Source organism: Bactrocera dorsalis, chromosome 3 (assembly GCF_023373825.1).
Source record: "Bactrocera dorsalis isolate Fly_Bdor chromosome 3, ASM2337382v1, whole genome shotgun sequence".
Lineage (NCBI taxonomy): Eukaryota > Metazoa > Arthropoda > Insecta > Diptera > Tephritidae > Bactrocera > Bactrocera dorsalis.
Genome location: NC_064305.1, coordinates 50990871 through 51013072, shown reverse-complemented (window position 1 = coordinate 51013072; position 22202 = coordinate 50990871). Strand labels below are relative to the sequence as shown.

The 22202-nt window shown below is 37.0% G+C and overlaps 3 protein-coding genes and 1 long non-coding RNA gene across 9 annotated transcripts in view; 2 read left to right on the top strand and 2 right to left on the bottom strand.

Annotated features, from left to right (window-relative positions):
- Positions 1–6696: 6696 nt before the first annotated feature.
- On the bottom strand, positions 6697–9190 carry LOC125777700 (uncharacterized). Its single transcript, XR_007422360.1, has 2 exons — positions 7838–9190; positions 6697–7727 (listed from the first exon to the last, which is right to left on the bottom strand). It is a non-coding gene; the product is annotated as an uncharacterized LOC125777700 (long non-coding RNA).
- Positions 9191–15835: 6645 nt separating this feature from the next.
- On the top strand, positions 15836–16682 carry LOC105231158 (mediator of RNA polymerase II transcription subunit 9). Its single transcript, XM_019992365.3, has 3 exons — positions 15836–16146; positions 16271–16334; positions 16395–16682. Exons 1-3 carry the CDS (start codon positions 15956–15958, stop codon positions 16557–16559), a joined length of 420 nt encoding a protein of 139 aa, XP_019847924.1. The 5' UTR covers positions 15836–15955; the 3' UTR covers positions 16560–16682.
- On the top strand, positions 16584–17143 carry LOC105231154 (protein NCBP2AS2 homolog). Of its 2 annotated transcripts, none has more exons than XM_019992367.3 (3): positions 16584–16756; positions 16806–16896; positions 17008–17143. In XM_019992367.3, the coding sequence occupies exons 1-2, from the start codon at positions 16584–16586 to the stop codon at positions 16885–16887; spliced, it is 255 nt and encodes an 84-aa protein (XP_019847926.1). In that variant the 3' UTR covers positions 16888–16896; positions 17008–17143. The 2 variants fall into 2 exon arrangements, with proteins under 2 accessions (XP_019847926.1, XP_029408988.1); XM_029553128.2 differs by having other exon boundaries at positions 16806–16900.
- Positions 17144–18950: 1807 nt separating this feature from the next.
- The window catches only part of LOC105231168 (GTP-binding protein 1), a 261542-nt gene continuing 258290 nt past the window's right edge, over positions 18951–22202 (bottom strand). For all 5 annotated transcript variants that reach the window (XM_049452879.1, XM_011212317.4, XM_029553127.2 and 2 more), the window contains exons 3-7: positions 21973–22153; positions 21453–21616; positions 20548–20726; positions 19897–20493; positions 18951–19841 (exon numbers count right to left, since the gene is read on the bottom strand). In XM_049452879.1, the coding sequence (XP_049308836.1) occupies positions 19188–19841; positions 19897–20493; positions 20548–20726; positions 21453–21616; positions 21973–22153 (1775 nt within the window). In that variant the 3' untranslated portion in view covers positions 18951–19187. The remainder of the gene's footprint in view (positions 19842–19896; positions 20494–20547; positions 20727–21452; positions 21617–21972; positions 22154–22202) is intronic.

Below are 22202 nucleotides of genomic sequence, written 5' to 3'. Positions count from 1 at the left end.
ATAAATTTTTGCGTGTTTGTTGTGCCGTTGCACCAAGAAGAAAATTCTGCAATTGGTGCACCGCGAAAGGGTTTTGCAAGAACAAGAGAATCCCCTTAACAGTAAGCAGCTGTATTTGTATATGGAATGTAAACAAATATCAAGTGACAATTTAGGGCCGGCAAAATATGTCTTCCAAAAAAATCGATTCAATTAGAGCAGGCACCGATTATAATGAGTGGAATGTAAGTTTCAAGTAGTTTTCAGCGAAAACTGTGTTTTCGTTTGACAGATTTTACATGGCCGAAAACACAAGTTTTCGTGCGAAAAACATGTTTTCAATGTCGGTCCGAACATAGTATTAACTTTCTTAAGGTATTTTACGTTTACCTAGAAAAAAATTTAATTCCAAATACAACGCATTTTGATTCGTTTCGATAGGACATTTACTTTTTTTTCGATTTCGCCCGCTAATTCAGTAAAGTCGTAAAAATTAAAAACCGAGAAATGGCCCGTCAAAATTTTCGCTTTCTGCTCAATCGCTCATATATCTACTAGAAGCTCGGTCACTATTTTCCTTCTAGCTTCAAAAAAAATATTTCGAATTTCCATTTATAACTTTGGGGACATATTCTTAGATATTTTTTAAAGAGATTTAAGCAAAAAAAAATAATCCATTTTTTCAGCTTCTAAAGCAGGCTCCCCCCTTAATGAAACTTGCTATGCGGGAGTTTAATACACATATCTCCTAAACCGCTAAATCTATAACTAAATATGCCAGACATTAAATTTTACCTCCGAGATAGTATGAGAGCGCTTTATGGGAGCTGGTGTGAACATTTAACGATATGCAGGGCACCCGCCACTTGTTAGTTAAATTAGTACGTCCATTATTTTCAAATTCCAATGTGACAGTGCGAATGACCGAAATCGGACTACTGATTCTGATTCTGAACTGATTCTTTCACTTACAGTAAGTACACAAATCAAGAAGTAATTTATATAACGGGATAAAATGCACCAATGCACTAATATATCCTTATGCCACATTATCACCACAACTTGCTAAAATGCAAGTGACTCTGTTCAAGCCCCTAGGTACCGAATATGTAGACCGCAGTATATATGTACATGTACTTGACTTTTGATGGAAGGTATCGGTAAATGTGTGGCATTTACAATTTAAATTCAGACAGAATTCTTTTCTAACAATAGTAGCTCCGTGTATCTAAAATCGGTTGAATCGAGTCAATACTTCTCTGAGTCCCCACATACCTAATATAAAGATTTGAGAACTTCCGGGTGACTGTATACTGCATATATTGGTCATAACAGTGTATCTTTGTATCTAAAATAAATAAAATCGGGCGAAATATTGACCTAACCCCATAAAACTAATATCAGGATTTTAGAAAATCCGGCAGCCTTTTCTCCATGCGAGTGGTGATTGTCTGTGAGGTACCTTAAAGGAACCCAGGGAACATTTTGTTAGTATGTGACATGATAATAATTAAAAAATAAAACCGGATCCGTACTACCTAGGCTAGGCGGGGCACTGCCCCGATGCTCTCAAGCTCAGGGGCCCTGAAATCCTTACCAAAAATCTTGATTGAACAGAACTCTTTGAAATTTCTCCCATTCTCAAAATAAAAAGGACAGGCTGTAACCCAACTTTAATCATGACAACTCAGTTGAGAGAAATGCCTAGGGAATTCCCCTAAATTCTTTCTACAGGTTGGCAGTGTTGTCATTTTGACGGATTTATTATACTTCAAATGTACAGATCTCATTGTATAACGCGAAATATCGCGAAAAAATTCAAGTAATCTGCAGTAGGTACATTAATTCAGGTTCACGGGCAGAAAATCCTTCATGGTCTCTGTAATTAAATGTGGTAACACAAAGGGTGATACTTTTTTCCGGGAATTCCCCAACGACACTTGTAGTGTATCATTGTGTTTCTCTCTCCTTTCGAGATTGGAAGCATTTAGCAGAAAAAATTAAAAAACACAGTTGTTCGAGTGCCTTAAGTCAGTAAGGAAAAGTTCTAATATTAAATAGTTAATAATTATAAACAAAATTAAATGCTAAAAAACTTAGAAATAAGCAATGCAGCCTATTAAAAAACATTTTGATGAATTAGCTGCTTATCACCGACGAGAAAAAATATTTAAAAATTACACAGTAATATCTCAACGTTTTATTGGTATGAAGCAACTTTACTACAAAAGCGTGACGAATTCCAAAGAAATTATTCAGATATAACAAGCCCTAGTTGTTCATTTCAATCCTATTTACCTCATGGTTTTACTTCAAATAACTTAAGCATGGACTGTTCACCAATTATGTAAGGAAATAATGAGCAAATATGGGGTACTAGAATCCGACCTATTGAAAGTATTTACAGTAATGTCCTTATTCTTTGTCACTTCTACACTAGCTGAAAGGTCATTTAGCAAACTAAAAATAATAAAAAATTATTTAAGAAATAATTTGGACCAAACTCGACTCCGACATTTATCGCTAATAGCAACTGAAAAAAACGACATCAAGCCTTGATTTAAACGAAGTCATTGATACTTTTGCAAAACTAAAGCTAGGAAAAAATTGTTAATATAATTGTTATTTAGTCAGTTGGAAGGCCCGACCTTTATATAATAAACCCTTGAATCTATTTCGCTTTATTAGCCAAACCTACACTAAGTATTAATTGTAAGTTATGTTATTCTTCTTCTTAATTGGCGTAGACACCGCTTACGCGATTATAACCGAGTTTACAACCGCGCGCCAGTCATTTCTTCTTTTCGCTACGTCGCGCCAATTGGATATTCCAAGCGAAGCCAGGTCCTTCTCCACTTGGTCCTTCTAACGGAGTGCAGGTCTTCCTCTTCCTTTGCTTCCTCCGGCGCGCAAAGGACCATAAATCTTTCGCAGAACTTTTCTCTCGAAAACTCCCAACGTCGACTCATCCGTTGTTGACATCGTCCAAGCCTCTGCACCATATAGCAGGACGGGAATTATGAGCGACTTATAGAGTTTGGGTTTTGTTTGTCGAGAGGACTTTACTTCTCAATTGCCTACTCAGTCCAAAGTAGCACCTGTTGGCAAGAGTTATCCTGCGTTGGATTTCTAAGCTGATATTGTTGATGGTGTTTACGCTAGTTCCCACATAGACGAAATTATCTACAACTTCAAAGTTATGGCTGTCAACAGTGACGTGAGAGCCAATTCGCGAGTGCGACGACTGTTTGTTTGATGACAGGAGATATTTCGTCTTGCCCTCGTTCACTGCCAGACCCATTTGTTTTGCTTCCTTGCCCAGTCTGGAGAAATCAGAACTAACGGCGCGGGTGTTGAGGCCGATGATATCAATATCATCACCACACTGATAAGGTCCAATCAGTTTGTTGGCGGTGGGCTTTAATCTTTCACACAATACGCTCGATAGAACCTTATATGTATGCTATGTTGAGGAGGCTTATCCCACGGTAGTTGGCGCAGATTGTGGGGTCTCCTTTTTTATGGATTGGGCATAGCACACTTAAATTCCAATCGTTGGGCATGCTTTCGTCTGACCATATTTTACAAAGAAGCTGATGCATGCTCCTTATCAGTTCTTCGCCGCCGTGTTTGAATAGCTCGGCCGGCAATCCGTCGGCCCCTGCCGCTTTGTTGTTCTTCAGCCGGGCAATTGCTATTCGAACTTCTTCATGGCCGGGTAATGGAACGTCTGCGCCATCTTCATCGATTGAGGAATCGCGTTCGCCTTCTCATGGCATTGTGCGTTCACTGCCATTCAGCAGGCTGGCGCAGTGTTCCTTCCATAATTTAAGTATGCTCTGGGCATCGGTGACTAGATCATCTTTGGAGGTTCTACAAGAGTATGCTCCGGTCTTGAAACCTTCTGTAAGCCGCCGCATTTTTTTGTAAAATTTTCGAGCATTACCGCTATTGGCCAGCTTATCAAGCTCTTCGTACTCACGCATTTCAGCCTCTTTCTTTTTCTGTCTGCAAATGCGTCCCGCTTCCCTCTACAACTCTCGGTATCTATCCCATCCCGCACCCCTGTTGTGGTCGATCGTAACGTTGCGAGGTAGGCAGCCTGTTTTCTCTCCGCTGCGACACGGCACTCCTCGTCGTACCAGCTGTTCTTTTGCACTTTCCGAAAACCAATGGTTTCGGTTGCATCTGTACGTAAGAAGTTTGAAATGCCGTTCCATAGGTCCCTTATATCGAGTTATTGACGAGTGCTCTCAGAGAGCAGGAGTGCAAGCCGAGTAGAAAATCGTTCGGCTGTCTGTTGTGATTGCAGCTTCTCGACGTCGAACCTTCCTTGTGTTTGTTGGCGTGCGTTCCGAGTCGATGTTAGGACCTTGGAGCGCACGCACATCTAAAACACTGGAGACGTGTCTTCCGTCTATTGCAACATGATCAATCTGGTTGGTAGTTTTTCGATCCGGAGACAGTCAGGTAGCTTGATTAATATTCTTATGGAGGAATCTAGTACTACAGTTAACCATATTTTGGGCCCCGGCGAAGTCGATCAGCCTCAACCCATTTGGGGATGTTTCCTCGTGGAGGTTGAATTTATCGACCGTAGTGCCAAAGATACCTTCTTTGCCCACCCTGGCGTTAAAGTCGCCAAGCACGATTTTTACATCGTGGCGGGGCATCTCCCATTAGTGCGCTCCAAGCACTCATAAAAGGCATCTTTGGTCACATCTTAATTCTCTTCCGTCGGGACGTGGGCGTAAATAAGCGATATGTTGAAGTACCTCACTTTGATGCGGATTGTGGCTAGACGTTCATTTTCCGGAGTGAATGATAGTACTCGGCGACGGAGTCTCTCTCCCACCACGAACCCCACACCAAACTTGCACTCCTTTATATGGCCACTGTAGTAAATGCCACAAGGACCTACTAGTATCTGTCCTTGTCCCGTACATCGCATTTCTTGGACGGCGGTGATGTCAGCCTTCATTTTCACGAGGACATCAACCAGCTGGGCTGCGGCACCTTTCCAATTAAGGGACCGGATATTCCAGGTGCATGCCCTCAAATCATAGTCCTTATTTCGATTGCCGCGGTCGTCATCGAACGTGGGTCTCTCATCCGAGGCTGGTTGTTAGTTTTCATTGGGGATGTTTTTTTACGTGGCGGGTCCCAAACCCACCGCACAACCCTATGCAGGGGATGTTTCGCCTTCTCACTTTAGCTCGCCTTCAAACGGATGTTCTTAGGCTACCCAGATGATACTTGCTCAAAGACCGGAAGTCGTGAGCTGCTTGAGTCATATGTAAAAGAATCGTTTCTGACCACTCCCAAGTGAATGGCGATCAGAGAACTTTCCTCACTTGCGTGAACTTCTACACATGACTCCATGTTATTACAATTTAATATTTTTTTACCTGTCCTGCAGGGCACAAAAAAGTAGCTTAGCATTTGCAAAGTAGTTTGTTGGCCAGTGTATGTGTTATACAAGTATATGTGTATATAAAATTGATTGGATTCCGATACTCTGGATGACGTTTTACATTGATTCCTCAAAGTTGCAATTGTATAAAATGTTCGGTTTCACCCGAACTTAACCCTTCCTTACTTGTTGAAAATATGTGTGTGTTCAATAAATGCGTATTGCATGTAAATGCCGGTGTTATAGCCCCCATGGAGACTCCTTTGGAGATTTACAGTACCCGATTTTCAATCATGAGTATCGCCGAGCCACGTGGATCGAGGTAAAAAAGACTTTTTTGAGACTTGTAATACACTAGGGATATTTTCTTGCTCTTGCAAAACCCTTGCACGGTGCTCGAATTGCAGATTTTTTCACCTAATGCAACGGCACAACAACAAACACACGCAGAAAAATATTAGCAAGGGCTGTAAAATATGTCAGACCAAAACCCATGTTTATTTTCGTCCAATGACACGCAAAAATATGCGCCAATTCGCAATAGCCAAGCACAATTTACAATAAATTGACCGAATCAGCCGTTCATATATCTCAAGATTCTGCAATGGGTGCTCTCGTGCTCTTGTATATTTCGGTATAGGATTTTTGCAATCTGCAATCTTACAAGAGCAAGAGAAATCTCCTACTATTTCGCCGGAAAAGTACTTGATGTGAAGGAGATAACGTATCCATTCCTGACGCTATACTCAAGGCTATAAGGGCCCATACACGACACGTATGTGCATTCGATCTGTGTGAATTTGTTTCGCCCATACACGACACACAAATCCATTTTGCGTTCGTTCTTCACACAGTTAACATGTGCGACAGGCAAGCGGAACATTTCTTTGAATTTATGTATTTCTAATGTAGCCCTTTTATCTATTTCTTTGTTTTAGTTAATAAGTTATTCCAACTTTTATTTTTATATTTATCACTTTTCGTTTGCCAAATTGCCAATTCATTTTTTATAAGATCAATAAATTCTGATACGAAATTTTATTAAGGAAGGAGCCTGCTTTAGAAGCTTCAACAATCGAATCTCTTTAAAATGTATTGGGGCAAAGTTTATTATTTTTGGCATTAATTTATCTTCTATTTAAACCAAAAAACTAAGAAGAGTCAAGTTTGAACATATTTTTAAACAACACAAAATAATATTTTTTTGATCAAAGACCACATTTTTTTTTATTTTTAAAAATTTGTAAAATTTTACACTTTTTTTTGAAATTTTCTTAGTTTGACTAGAAGATAAATTATTAAATTAAAATTTTACACTTTTTTTTGAAATTTTCTTAGTTTGACTAGAAGATAAATTATTAAAAAATATGAATCTCTTTGAATTTTTTGTTTTCGATAGAAATTGCCACCTGCATCCTGCCCGCGTCCAAAAAATGCACATGCGAGATGCATCGGGCAATTACTTCCCAAAGGCAGAATATCAAAGATTTCGTATCTTTGAAGCCTCTAAAGCAGGCTCTCTCCTTAACACTTGCCATGGTCCGCGATCTTCAATGTTCGGCGACTCGAGAGAAATGAGATTTTGTGCGCGCACAACGCCATACACGACACACATGTGCGCACACCGATCGTAAAAAAACAAACATTTTCGCGAACATGGATCGGTGCGCGCACAAGCCCATACACGAGTAAACCCCATGCGAACACATACCGATCGAACGCACTTGTGTGTCATGTATGGACACTTTAATAACATACAATGAATGGAATACATGAATGGGCTTGTTCGAAGCACGTAATAAAAACGGGAATACTGCTGCACTGATGAAAGTTTGCAACATTGTTGCAACTATACAGTTGATACTTTTCTGATAATCGGCATTTGTTTTGCATACTCGTAGATTGCCGAAGTTGAATGCGTAAATCAAAATACATATGTAATAGAGTTTTTCATAATAATTTTGTTGGATAATTTTGAAATAGCGGGTAATTTACTATTGAAAACGACAAATCAAAGATTGAGGCGCATAAAGAAAAGAAATTGGATGTGGAAGGAATTGTGTGAAAGGAGAATGTGACGAAAACATTTTATTTTCTCAAAAGCATTAAATTGTATCCAGATGATATTCATTTTACCCATTTTCAAATTACCCGTGAAACGTTTAATGTAAATTTCGTATCTTGATTAATAAGATTATTTATATAAATTAAAGACTGAACGTTTTTTTCAAAAAGGATCGGTAAATACTCATTGGAGCAAAGCTTGTATGTATATAACATTATGGACACTGGGTAATACAAGGATGACATGACATGAACTTTTGGACAGATTTGTCTGAAATAAAAAATAAACACAAATATCATTAGAAACATATACTATATTGAAGTACATATGTAATATGATAATCTAAATATAAAATATTTTATAATAACTATTTCGCTCACCTTTCATTTTCCATATCAGTTGTGCAAACACAACAAAAGTAAAATTTTTGACAGCTAAAACGCGATACTTTTGTCAAAGTTGCTACAAATTTCACATCGAACGTGATACTATACTTTAAAAATCGCGCAACACAGATATTGTGATTGAAACTCGGACAAGCCCAATGCTATAATAAAGCAAACAAAATATCCAGAGCAAACAAAACAGTAATTAGACAAATTTCAGGTAGCTCATTCAATCGATATGTTACCATCGCAGTAGCTTGGTACTCGAGACGACTGACAAAAAAGGTGCCTTTTTAAAAATTATTTCTGTTAAACATAAGGAAGGAGAGATAATAATCGTATAAAAGCTTAGCAGCAAAATAATATAATATTTGTGGTTCTTTCAAACAAGAAAGAAGTGTTACAACCACCGACAAGAGAAAAGCAAAAATTAAAGATATTTTTTCTGAGAGGACAACCCGAAAAAGTTCTCACAGGTTATAAGTTTTCGCAGTATCAAAATAGTAGTGGTGTATATTGACGTAACAGACTGACGAAATTCTCATTTGTTGAAGAGAAATTTTTTAGTTCTGTGGCTTTGTGACGTAAACAATCGGGCATCTACTAGGTATTATATGGGGGTACTTGGTCACCCCCATAACCTCAACTGCGGCGTTAAGCTTCCTTAATAATCATGAACTGTGAAATATAAATTCCAGAAATTTTACCGAAGCTATCGATCGAGTTGATAAAAGAGATGTTGTCAACACTGTAAGAAAAATATACAACATAGTCGTTTAAGTTTTTGTATTGCTATTTGAATTATTAAAAACATTTGTAAAAAAAAAAAAAAATAAAGTGGAATAGCCATTAATGAATCCAAAAAAATGTATTCCTTTTGAATTTGGGGAAAAAAGGCTACGTCCTCGTCGCCCTCATTACACTCTGTGGTCATCCAATAAAGAACAATGACGAATACTTCATTATCTTTTATATTCATAACTACTTTCTAAATCCTAAATATATTCATGGTTGCTCTTGACAACGTTGTTCGAAGTTATTTATATCCAAAAAATTTAGAAACATTAACTTTAAAACCATTGTTTGAGTACGATCTAGCAACTTTATCATCGGCAATAATAAGCCAATTAGCGGATTAAAAATGATCAAGCTTTAACTTTGGATTCTGATAAACTGTAGAAAAAAAAAATTTTTTTTGTAATGGAATTTTGAAAATAATTTGAATTTTGGAAAAACTTTTTGGGAGATCTTTTTAAACTCATAAACTATCGAAATATAGAAAAATCTAAGGATCTCTTCCGGGACAGTCCCATCACAATATTTTCATTAAGGGGTCAGTAGATTACCGGCCTGTTTTTTGACTTTTTTTCATAGAAATTTTTATTCTACAATAGAACTTTTTTTCGCATATCATGAGGTATGTATATCGTGGAGTGTATAAACAAATTGTTTGATGACATCTGTCGGAGAAATGGCTGGGTGAGTGAGATGCGTTTTTTCACTGGCGGTCACGATTTCTCATGTTTGGATCAGCTGAAACACAAAAACCCAATTTATTCTTAAAAAGTACGTGAATGGTTATCGTCCCTTCTAGAATCATGAAAAAATGTTCATAAATAAAAAATAATTAACATTTTTTTCTAATTTTTCCCCATGTTTTTTTACATAAATTTTGTCATAACATTGTCTATAAATTATAAAAAAATATAGGGATAGCCAGGCGTTTTATGAACATTAAAAAAAAATTAAGCAACTCGGTTGAGTAGTTCGACCAGTATCATATCCGCCAGTTTAAAAAAGTGTGTGTTTGAGAAAAACGCGTTTAAGTTTGAGGTGTACACTCCGAGCGCTCCGAACGTCGAGTCAACCTTCCAATGATAAAATGGGTCTCTACATTAATTCTAAGGGAATAAGGGAACAGAAAATGCAAAAAAAAAAAATTAAAAAATATTACCCTACTGATTCCTTAATTTAAAGCTGGATAAGGATTTTTTACATATACATAAATGGAACAAAATTCGTACATAGCTGCTCTATAACGGACACTGATATTTCCTCAAGACTCGCAACATACCTTTGGACAATTGAAATGTTTATCGACTTTTCTATAAAAACCGACTTCTCTAAATTTGCGACTTGTCCATAAGTTTAAATCTCTTATAAGTCTGGCCGTCCATTTTCCGCGACTCTCATTCTCCTATCTTATTCGGTCAATTGCGCTCTTGTTATTTTCATCTCCTTTCCTTACCCACCACAGCTTTTTTCTTTCGCGTGCTAGAAGGTCAATGGGGGCATTACCACTTATGACTAATATTGCATTACCTGACACAGTTCGGTAAGCTGCTGTAATTCTTACTTAACTTTACTACGAAGTCAAAAATTTATTACTTAAACTTGTTCTTAACTTTATTTATAATAATACAGGTAAGTTAACATTTACGTTACTTAGAAACGGTACATCCAAATTTGGTTGACCATCCATAATTGGCTTGCAGTCTTTTGGTATTTTGCGCAGCCATCGAGTAACACATGGTTTGGCCTTGTCTATCGAAGGGTGCATTGTGAACTGCCATGTAAAATAGCTCCCGCACTTCTTGGGGTCCGAGAACGCTTGGCTATCGAATTGGATTTCAACCCTCATATTGCTGGAGAGGTTAAAAGATTTCAGGTACTCTACCCGTTTTATCCGCTCTTGCTGATTAGACATTTGCCGAATTTCAAAATTAAGATCCCTTATTGGGGGGTCGGTATGGCGTTTGGTATCGCGATCGTTTGCTAAAACAGCTGCTTCGGCTGGAAAATTGGTACAGAGTCCCGCGAATCGTCCGTATGAATGGTCTCAGTAAATTCTGTGAAGCCGAGTCATTTAGCTTTGTTAAAGTTAACGAAGGTACGATTGTTCCCAGAAATAAAAATGAGTGTTTTTTCATCAAGATAATTATGTATAAAGCAAGGGTTAGCATAGGTCACCAGGTGGTTCACCACGAAGTATTGTAACGCTGAAACCTGCAAAATTCAGAAGACCTGAGCGTTTGTTTAGACCGTTGCAGTTAAATTGTACAGTCGATTTTGTCGCAGGTATCTCGTGGTGATCCTGGGAGTTAATTAGTGGCGTATTGGTTGTGGTTGCTGCAGTTAGTGAAGTTATTTGATGACGCCACTGCAGGGTGTTGGACTAGCACTCATTCTGCCTAATATATAGGTTAATATATGCGGTGTAACAAAAAGCAAGTTTTTTCTCATATGGATATGGGGTCTAAGTGGAAATTGACCCGATTCCGGCCATTTTTGACATACAGACGTAATATTACTAGGAAGGGTTTTCTTTGAGATGACATATCTTAAAGGCACTAACGGCCTTTAGGTTGTTCGTATCACCTAAAACTAAGCGAGATAGATAAAGGGTAATGTATAAATAAATAATCAGGATGACGAAAAAAGTTGAAATCCGGGTGTCTGTCAGTCTGTCCGTCCGAGCAAGCTCTAACTTGAGTAAAAATTGAGAAATCTAGATGAAACTTGCGGGTTTCTTAGTACAAAAAAATTACGCGTACATACACCAGCGGCCAAGCGTAACTTACCATTAAGAAAATTTCTAGCGAACACGTGTTCTATCACTCATTGTAACGGTACTTGTTGCGGTAATGGAATTTTTCCGTTAAGTTTTAACGAAGTGATCTTTGACTTACACAAATATAAAATATTAAAAAAAAATAAGTTGTGTCAAACGTATATCAATCGTTAAGTCGGAAAGCATACAAAATGAGCTCCAAATACAAGCGACTTGCTCGCGATGAAAAAGTGGTTATTTTCACTTTGCCAGAAGAAGGAGTTTCATGTAGACAAATTTCTAGAAGAATCGGCTGTAGTCATCCCTCGGTGCTCAATTTATTAAAAAAAGAATCAGGAGGACCGCTTGGAGACAAAGAAAAGGACAGGTCTGAGAAGGAAGTCAACCAGTCGAACTGACAGCGTTATACATATATATGTATATATATATATCTATATATTCCCCGCATTCTATTAAATCCATAAAAAAGTTACCCAAAGAACGAAAAAATTGAAAATAGTGAAAAAAATCAAGTGGTAAGTTACGCTTGGCCGCGGGTGTAGATGGGTATAACCGGATCACTGCCACTCCCACAAATCGCCATTAACCGAAAGCCTTTAAAGTGCCATAACTAAGCACTTAATTTAGATATAAAATTGTAATTTTGTATAGGGGATCCCAAGGGGAACTTGTGGAAAATAATTTGAAAAAGTGGGCGTGGCCCCGTCCTCTAATAAGTTGAATGTGCATATCTTCTAAACGGCTTAAGCTACAACAACCAAATTTGCTCAGCGCAAATATTAAAGAACTTCTGCCGACTAACTCCCTATATAACAGTACTGTTGAAAACTACTGAAATCGCAATAAATCAATAACTAATTATGCCAGAGATATTAAATTTTACCTCTGATATCGTCAACAGTGGAATCATTCCATTCAGCCTTCCTGCTAAGGATACCCTATAATTTCTTGGTGAAGTTAACCTTTTTGGTAATGCTATCCCTTGAGAGAAAAGTCGAAAGCCATTACTTAAGTCGTTCATACGATACGATGAGATTACCTTAACTCTGCCAAGCCCTTCTGCTGTCATTTGAACTAACCGTTTACTAGGTGAAGTGGTGTGAGTTCAAGCATGACTTCAGGTGCTACCATCGGGCATGTGCGCACGGCACCCGACAGATAAATGCATGCAAGTCGTTGCCGCTTCGATATTTGGAGCCCTACCGAAGTCTACGATGCTTTTGGGGTACAAGCCACCACCCTATTGTGATAAGCGTTTGTACGATCATGGTGTACAACCACCTGGCAATCCTTGGCTTGTAGCCCCAAGATTTACCAGTTAATCGATTGCACACCATTAATGCTTTAGTATCTTCGACCATGGTCAGGTCAACATGCTGCTTTCACCGCAGAGTGGAACTCAGTGTGAAACCAAGATATTTAATCTTAATCGGCTCCTGGGGCCGGACAGGAGCCTACGTGTCGTGAAAGGGATAATGGTCTTATTCAAAGGGTTGATATTTAGCTCCACCTTACTGCCATAACTATGCCCAGCTGGTTAATGTCCTTTTAAAAGTAATGGCTGACATCACCGCCATCCAGAAATGCGACAGGACAAGGGGGTGGGATTTGTGATGGGAGGCTCAATCGTCGAGTCCTGGCATAGACACCGGGGAATTAGCATCTAGCCGCAATGCCCACTAGAGCGAAATTTCTCAACATAATACTTATGCTCACGCCCCGACGAAACACCAAAGATGCCTTTTATGAGCGGCTGGAGCGTATTTATGACGACTTCCCTGCCTGTTGCCTGTATTATTAGATTGTGGCGCCGATGATATTGATATCATTGAACTCAACAACCGTGCCGTTAGTTTTGCTTTCTCGAGACTGGTAAAGGAAGCGAAGCAAAATGGTCTGGCAGTGAACGAGGGCAAGACGAAATATCAAATAAACAGTCGTCGCACCCTCGAATTGGCTCCCACGTCACTGTTGACACTCATAACTCCGAAGTCGTGGATAATTTATTCTATGTTAGAACTAGTATTAACACCAACAACAGCGTCAGCGTCGAAACCCAACGCACATTAACTCTTGCCTTCTGGTGATACTTTGGACTGAGTAGGCAATTGAGAAGTTTGGTAAAGTTCTCTCTCGACGAACAAAAACCAAACTCTATAAATCACTCATCATCCTCGTCCGGCTATATGGTGCACAGGCATGGACGCTGGAGATAAAGATTCTGTGGAAGATTTATGGTTCTTTGCGCATTAGAATCGGCGAATTTCGCATTCGATGGAACGATGAGCTAAACGAGATATACGACGACATTGATATAGTTCAGCGAATTAAGAGACAGCGGCTACGCTGGCTAGGTTATGTCGGACGAATGGATGAAATCACTCCAGCTTTGAGCTGCTCGCCGGGCGAAGCAGAAGTAGAGGGAGACCTCCACTCCGTTGGGAAGACCAGGTGAAGAAGGACCTGACTACACTTGGAATATCCATTTGGCGGCAAACAGCGAAAGGTGCATACATCAGCTTCTTCGCTGATTCGCTGATGATTGGAGCCTCAGTATGCTCTGCCCGATTTACAAAACGGGGGACCCTACATCTGCTCCTATTGCCGTGGGATAAGCTTCTTTAGTATCGCATATAAAGCCTTATTGAGCGTAATGTGTGAACGAGTGAAGCTTGGAGTCAAACCACCACCCATTGCTGGCGAAGAGCTCGAATTGCCGCGAGAAACGAGAGTGACCCTTGCGCACTTATCGTTCAATATACTGTAGCATTTTGCACTCCTACCTATCCAGAATAGATATACTTCTCTCCGTTTTGCCCGACCCCGTCGAAATAGCACGTTTCTTGGGTCGTTGAGTGCCTCGACGACAACTTAGCTAATCCTTACCATCTTTAGGTAGCCACTAAAATAACAACAACAAAGTCTAAAGGCCACCGTTATCAAACTGTTTGGATCTTATAAATGTGGGTTTAGACCTAGCAAATCAACAACCGACCAGATATTTACCATGCGCCAAATCTTGGAAAAGACCGTGAAAGGAGAATCGACACACACCACCTGTTCGCCTTCGTCAGAACGAAAATGAACTGCCTCTGTGACGCTAAGTCTGAACTTGGTATCCTTGGAATGGTTGTGTAAGCTGACGTTGAGCAATATCAAAAGCTCCGTCTGGATCGAGAGGAGCCTCTCCGAGCCGTTTGAAAACAAGGCGAGGTTTCATGTATCCAGTGTCCTTGACACTAAACAGTGTAAATGGTTCAAGAGCTTAACGATGCGCTACACCAGCTCGAATTATTTCTAATTCCAACTATTTAACGCTCTATTAATTTAATTATAAAGACGAAAAAATCGCCACTTGAACATTCTGGCAACAACGAATTCCGCTGTCTAGTTGTTTCTGACGATTCATCGTCAATTCATGTTGTTCTATCATCCGTATTCATCACAATACTTGCAGCCATATTCTGAGAAAACCTCAGAACTGGTTTGTGAGGTTAATTTTATGAGGTTATTCTTGCTCAAACCTCACAACAAAAAAGCACAAAACACTCACCACATGAGTTGAAAAGCACTTTGGTGTGAACCAACTGTTTTATAAAAACAAACAAGATAAAATAAAGAAATGGACAACCAGAAATTTTTATTAAATTTGGTGCATATGTAATAATTTAATTTATTTTTAGGATTTCACAATGTGATAGAACAACTTAGGAGCAGCTGCAGCATTACAGCATATTATTTAAACATAAATATATTTTAATTCGCACATATATTAAATAATACATACATATTTACAAATAAAATCTTGTCCAAATTTTTTAAACTTAAATATGTATATTTCTTTTTATTCATAGGCAAAAGGAAGTAAAATATACAAAAGCCGTCAGTTACATATTTATTGTAATAGTATTATAGTATATATATAAGTATAATAAAAGCTATTTTTGCACCATATTATATAAAATAAATGCATACAAACGAATTAATGAAGTGCTAGTGGATATACAAGTGAAGAACAAATTTTATATCGAGAAGATAGGTTCCTCAAATAGTGGTTGTTTTCAACTTTAAACGCGAATATCTCGAAAACTATAAGCTTCCTGCGGACATAACTATATATATTCTTGATCTGGACCTCCTTTAACCGACCATGCCCATTTTATTCCCGAAATCCTGGGACGGTATACTAAAGCCGACATACTTTCAGACATCACAAATTTGTGACATAATTGTAGCATTTGTGCTTTTGAAATCACCTCACCATACGGAAAACCTCACAATATCGAGGGTGGTGATATCAATTGCAAAACATGAGCAATGTGCAGTCTTTATTGGCTTTACTGTTAGCAATCATAATTAAAGTGGCAACTACGGACTTCTCTGTCTGTTTGATTCTGGCAATTTATCGTCAATTCTTTTCTATTCTGGCATTCGTGCTCACAGTTATCAAAACAAAATTGCTCTTTGTAAAAGTTGTGAATTTGCTGAAATATGTTTTATATACAAAATAGTGCATTATTTACAGCAAGATCAATATAAAAATGGAATTATCTCCAAGTGGGCAATCTGTTGATAAAAAACCTATTTTAACACCAGACGGACTTATACAAACATCAAATCCTTCCGAAAACAATACGGCAGCCGATCAAGCTTCCAATCCAACATCGCCGGCAACAGGCCAAAGCACAAATTTGAGAGCGATTTTACCTGTCATATACGAAATTATCCGCTGGCAAGTATTTTGACATTGTTTTTAATATAATAGGTGTGCAGGAACGTTGTTTTCGTATTCTCTATTTATTTTATTTGTCGAAATTATGTAATTACTCCTATGTTCCTTTTTTTTAAATAAACAGTGTTGAAAAGGACCCCCTTGATAACGCAACCAAACAAAGGGAATCCCAAGAGTGTAGTCAAAAAGTAAGTAAATTGAGTATTATGACAATTTGTAAATGCGGCATTTTACATTTATGTTATTAGATAATAGAATTGCAGAAACGTTTCGACATTGCAAGAACTGAAGTAAAACAGTTGCAAGGTATAGACTACAATAAAGAAGAGCAGCTTCAACGATTAGAACTTCTACGAAACCAATTAAAGCTTAAGCAACAACTTATTCGAAAATATAAAGACATTCAGCTCTAAAAAATTACTTCCACGTAATCCACAATGGTATTCCGATTCTTGCTACGTTATTTGGCTAATAATGAACAGTTAATTCAACGGATGGCTGAGAGTTATCCAATGCGTCGTGCTGCTCAAATGGTTGTATCCATAATGTATCGTACTAAAAATATGGCTCAGGAACGTGGAATTCATGACATGACTCCAGAACGTTTTAAGTAGGTTTAAAAATTTTCGAGACAAAGGTTTGATTTTATATATTTACAGGTCATTCATGGCTATTTTCAAAAACAATCTTAAGAAAGAAATTGAAGGCGTGAAGAACGAAATCAAGAAAAAACCATTTTAGAAAATCTATGTAGGTACAGAAATAAAATTCTTAACGAAATGTTTAAATAAAATGAAATTTTTAATGATACTGCTTATAATAAAATATATTAAATAACACTGCATAATTTTATTTTTACAGTGGGATAACAGCCAAGTAAAGCCTGTATTGAAAGCACATAACTGATCAAAGTTTAACTATAACAAAATGTAAATAATTAAAATTAAAAGAAATTCAAACATTTTAATAAACAATTATATGTATACTTGCAAAATAATAGGCGTAAGCGGGTTTCACTTAATAACTTTGAAATATTTGCAATTAAAACAATTTTGTTGTAGCTATATCTTTGCTATACTTTATTAAACTCATATACATATGTGGGAAATCTTTCATTCCGAATATTAAAACTGAAATTTGTTTAAGAAAAAGAAATAGCTTTGGTCAAAATAATGTGTTTAAAATATCTTTTCTAAATAAAAACAAAAATTCTAAGTTATCTTCTATTCCGTCCATGAGTGTTATTACTTGTATATCATCCATTGATTTCACAAGTTATACAATTTTATTCAGCATGGATTGAATTAATTTTTGGTTGGTTTGCAATGGGGTATCATCCCAAAGTTCCTCTGCTTTCCGGCACAAATGCACACTTTGAAATGAAAATACTGTCATTGTTTTCTTAAGATCATTCCGCAAGTTTTCAATCGAGTTGGGATCATGCAGCTCTTATTTACATTCTTGAACCACTAATACCGACCTCGATGTATGTTTCGGGTCGTTATCTTGTTTTCTTTAGAATATGGTAGGATAATGTTTTGCAAAATATGTCTGTACTCAAAGGCGGTCATTGAGAAACATCCCCTCACCATTATGGGTGTATAACGTAATGCCGACAATCAAAATCTCGAAATTTAGAATCCCGACTGCCAAAATACCGACAAATCAAAAGAAGGTGGCATTGTTCGTTCGAGGCCCTGAGGCCTCCGGCCTCGAACACGCTGAGGATTATAACCCTTAGTAGAATTCTCTTTCTGTGCTTCGATAGAAATAAGTGCGGACAAGATAAAATATTTTTCACATGTTAGCATTTTCTTTTGTCGGTGTTTTAATTTTTCGGTGCTCTGATTTGTCGGTATTTTGATTTAAATTTTGTCGGTATTTTTATGCGTCGGAATTTTGGGCTTTGGTATTTTAAGTGTATCCCGGACATTTACAATCATTTCCGTAATCAATCTCAACTTCATCACTGAATAAAATATCTCGTACGCCCCGGTAGATTACCTTTTAGTCCAACTTCCGCTGCAAGTATACTTATATACACTTATTTTATTGGCCAACCTAATTTAATGAAGCAATTATAACTTGTCAGTCAAACAAAAAATTAACAAAATAATAATGCAAGTTGTTGATACTGACGCTCTGTTCATTCGCCTTCGTCGTAAAAATACAACGGCATAAAAAAGTATCATTTACAACACCATTTGTCGAAAAAACAGTACCAACTAATATCACACCTATTATTTTGTCCATAACTATATATTTATTCATGTGTATGCGAGGTTGAAAGTAAAAAGTTGCGTTCTATAATACTTTTGAGCTAGTTACTCATTAACTGTACTCGAACGATGATAAGGACACCTAGTGTGAGATTTTGCGACTTAAACTAATAAACTTAACTTTCACGTTGACATTATCAACAACTTCTCTTATCTTTAATTTAATTTCATTTCCCTCACTTTTTTATATTCTGATAGAACTCAGTCACCGTTTCGAGTATTAATTATGCCTATCATTGCCAATCGTTATTATTCTATATAACAGAGTACCTCATTAAAATGGCATAGTACCTTGATATTTTCTTTTTTATTTTACGGTATATTTCATTTGTTACTTAAAATTTTACATTACCTTTCAGAAATTTTAAAATAATAACGCAAAATTCAATGCGTAACAAAAATTTCACTTGATTTGTACAACTAATGAAATTTACATTTGATTGGAACTTATCAAAACGGATTTTTAATCGGAGAAGAAACGTTTTCTGCAGCTACAAAGCACCATTTGTAGTAATTCAAAAAAAATATGATAGTAAGGTATATTTTTTTATTCATAACTTGTAATTTTTCCAAATACTTTAAAATAACGCATATTTCACCAAATTTAATTTAATTTTCTTGTTTTCATACAATTATATAAAAAAGGTTTGTATTTCTAAAATCCAATCGCCTTTAAGAAAAAGAAAAAAATGTAATCCACTTTATTGACTTTGAAATGAAGAGAAAAATAAATTAATACAAATAATAGCCGAAGTGGTAATTTTATTTTTTGACAGCAATGTGTGAGCTGTTGGCTTGGGTCTGTAAATCACTTAAAGGGCTTCCCATACTTAACCCACTTACTGGTATGGCAGCGTGGGAAGAGTTGCGTTTCTGGTGCTTTGACCCACGAATATCGCGTTTATCAACACAAGTCTCAAGCACTCCATCAAAACTTTGTTTTATCTCATTTATTTCTATATCCGTTGGTTGCAATTGCTTCCCATTTTTTAATATTGCCGCTTGAACATTGGGGTTTTGATTTTGATTTTGTGGTTCTGCGTTTGAATTGGTTTGGCTATGACTTTGACCGCGCCCTTGCATTTTATTCGGTTTAGATCGATGTTGTAAAGCAACCGAATTTGTTATTGGTTTCAAAACGTTCCCCACTGCTTTAGTACGACCTTCTCGAAAAACCATTCTTTGCCCAACTCGAATGTACTCTGGATGTTTAATGAAACGAAACTTTACATGAGCTTTGTCGCCAGTACGTAGACAATCCTTAGACATATTGATGATGGATGCTGTTTGTCGAATACTTCCGCAGTGTACCATGGCTTGATAACGGGAAGATATAGTTGTAGGATGATGAAGAACTAGAATTTCCCCTTCGAACTCCCAGCATGCTTGAGGCTTTAATTCTGGACTAACCATTACCTGAAAGATTTAGGTTAGCAGCATAACACAAACATTATCAGATCATTTTCATTACCATTCCTTTACGTATTTGAGATCTTTTTATCTTCTTTAATGCAAAACTAGCAGTTTGACCCCCACGCACTTCTTTAACATTCATTCGTTTGCGATGGATGCTTTTTACAGCAATCGGTATAAAATTTCCCAATGCGTCCGGTCCAAGCATAAGGGTATCATTCAGTTTTATTAGACCTTGAAGGCAAGTTCCAGAAACCACTGTGCCCACACCAGGCACTGAATAGGTGTCATCAATTTGAAACTCTGCGGGCAAGTTGTCTTGTCCGGCCATTCGGGTTGTTAACAAATTTAAAAACATTTTTAGTAACTCCAAATTTTCTCCAGTAACATTGGAGACTTGAAAAATTGGACACAAACGCTGAGAAACAAAGTTTGTGGCACTTAACACAACATCATCTGGACTTTTTACCATAACTGGTACTTTACGACAACCCTGGGACTTTAATATTTTAAAAAGCAATTTTAAGTTATCTTGTAAAACATTAGGAGGGCACATATCAATTTTTGTAACGACCACAAATACTGGTACCGACAATGCTAATGCCAATCCCAAATGCTCTTTTGTCATACCAACAATACCAGCATTGGCGCCAATCTGAAAGAATAAAATAAAACTGAAAGCTCAGCAAATTACTATTAGATGAATTACCATTAGCATTCCAAAATCCGGGGCATGTCCTGTCATACCAAATACTGTCGTTTTCAAATAGCGTTCATGCCCCGCCAAATCAATAAAAGTAATAACTTTGGCGGATTTTTCACAAATCTTAACCCAGTCAAGAGTGCCATGATCAGGCTTGTTAACTACATTCCCAACACTATCGAATCCTATAGAATAAAGTATAGTAATTCATCAAACACTCGCTTAAGGCGTTAGGAGTAGTCAGAATTTTCAAATAATAATTTTTTTTTTGCATTTTCGTTAACTATAATGTCTTAAAAATATTCTCTGAAAATTTCACGTTGATCCGATAATTAGTTTTTGAGTTATTCGACAAATAACAAAGAGAGCTCGAGCACTTCCAAGCGCTAGTGTGAAACTTTAAACGCGTTTTTCTCGTCGTTTTTTTGAACTGGTGACAATTTTAATTTCGATTTTTTAAGACCATTTAACTGTTGATTTCTTCCCAAAAATTTAGAAAAAAAATTGCTGAGGCCGCCATTTTGTTAATTTTTGAAAACAAAAAAATCCTCCGATCTGGCCCGAGTTTGTGTATTTATAAAACTAATTTTGTTTGTCCGATTGATTTTAGATGAATCCCCAAGGACTTATGGTTGTCACCGTAAGTACCTTTTTGGAACAGCTTCAACACAAACAACTATAACTTTGGAAATTAAATTTTTTTTTAAATTTTCGTGACTTCAAGTCAACACATTTTACATATAATAATGCCATATTACTACTTTTGTAAAATAACAAGATTTAATAGCAAAAAATACTGAAAATTCTCATTTTTTCGTGCCTCTGAACCTTAAGCTATAAAATAAACTTTTTTCTAAATAGAGTAAGCAGATCGCATAGACGTAATTTGATGATGTTAATAGTTAGCCTACCTAATATATCATTCCCCACAGAACTAGTGCGTCCAGTTTCCATTTCGTGTTTGTGCCGAAATAATCGTTGGCGAGCATGCCCACGCCCATTATCTAATTCACCATGCGTTAGAACTCCTAGCAAAGTAGATTTTCCTGCATCCACGTTTCCAACCACAGCAACACTAAACAAAAGTTCAAAATAGTTGTTTAAATACAAATCAATACATGTACGGTAGTGTCTGTCATTTCTCCCAAGTTGTTTTTGTTTTTTTACTTATTAGGCCCCTTAAAGTTTTGAATTCCGCTTTAAAAAAGTTATGCAACGTAAACAAGCTCTTTATTTTTGATTTAAATCGTGCCTATTTTATTTTAACTTCTTTTATCTTTCGCATTATTTTTTTATGTTCAAAACAAACCAACCAAAAGAAATAAACCAAAGATTCAAAGAGCTTCAGCAAAAAAATAATATCTTGGGAAATAACGGACACGCTAATGTATATATATGTACATATATAAATTTTTATATTTGTTTTACTACCGAATTTCCATGAAATCTGAAGTATCGACACGTTTCCTTATCAAATACTGGCCTGCTAATCCCTTTTCAACTTTTCTCTGCCTCAGTAACACTACATCAGAATCGATTGTTGTGGCTAACGATTGCAATGTAGCGACCGAAGCGCGATACTCGTCCTCATCCAAGCCATTGTCGCTGCCATCTGCATAACCGTAACGATATTATGATACGACAACTAGACTTAAATCATA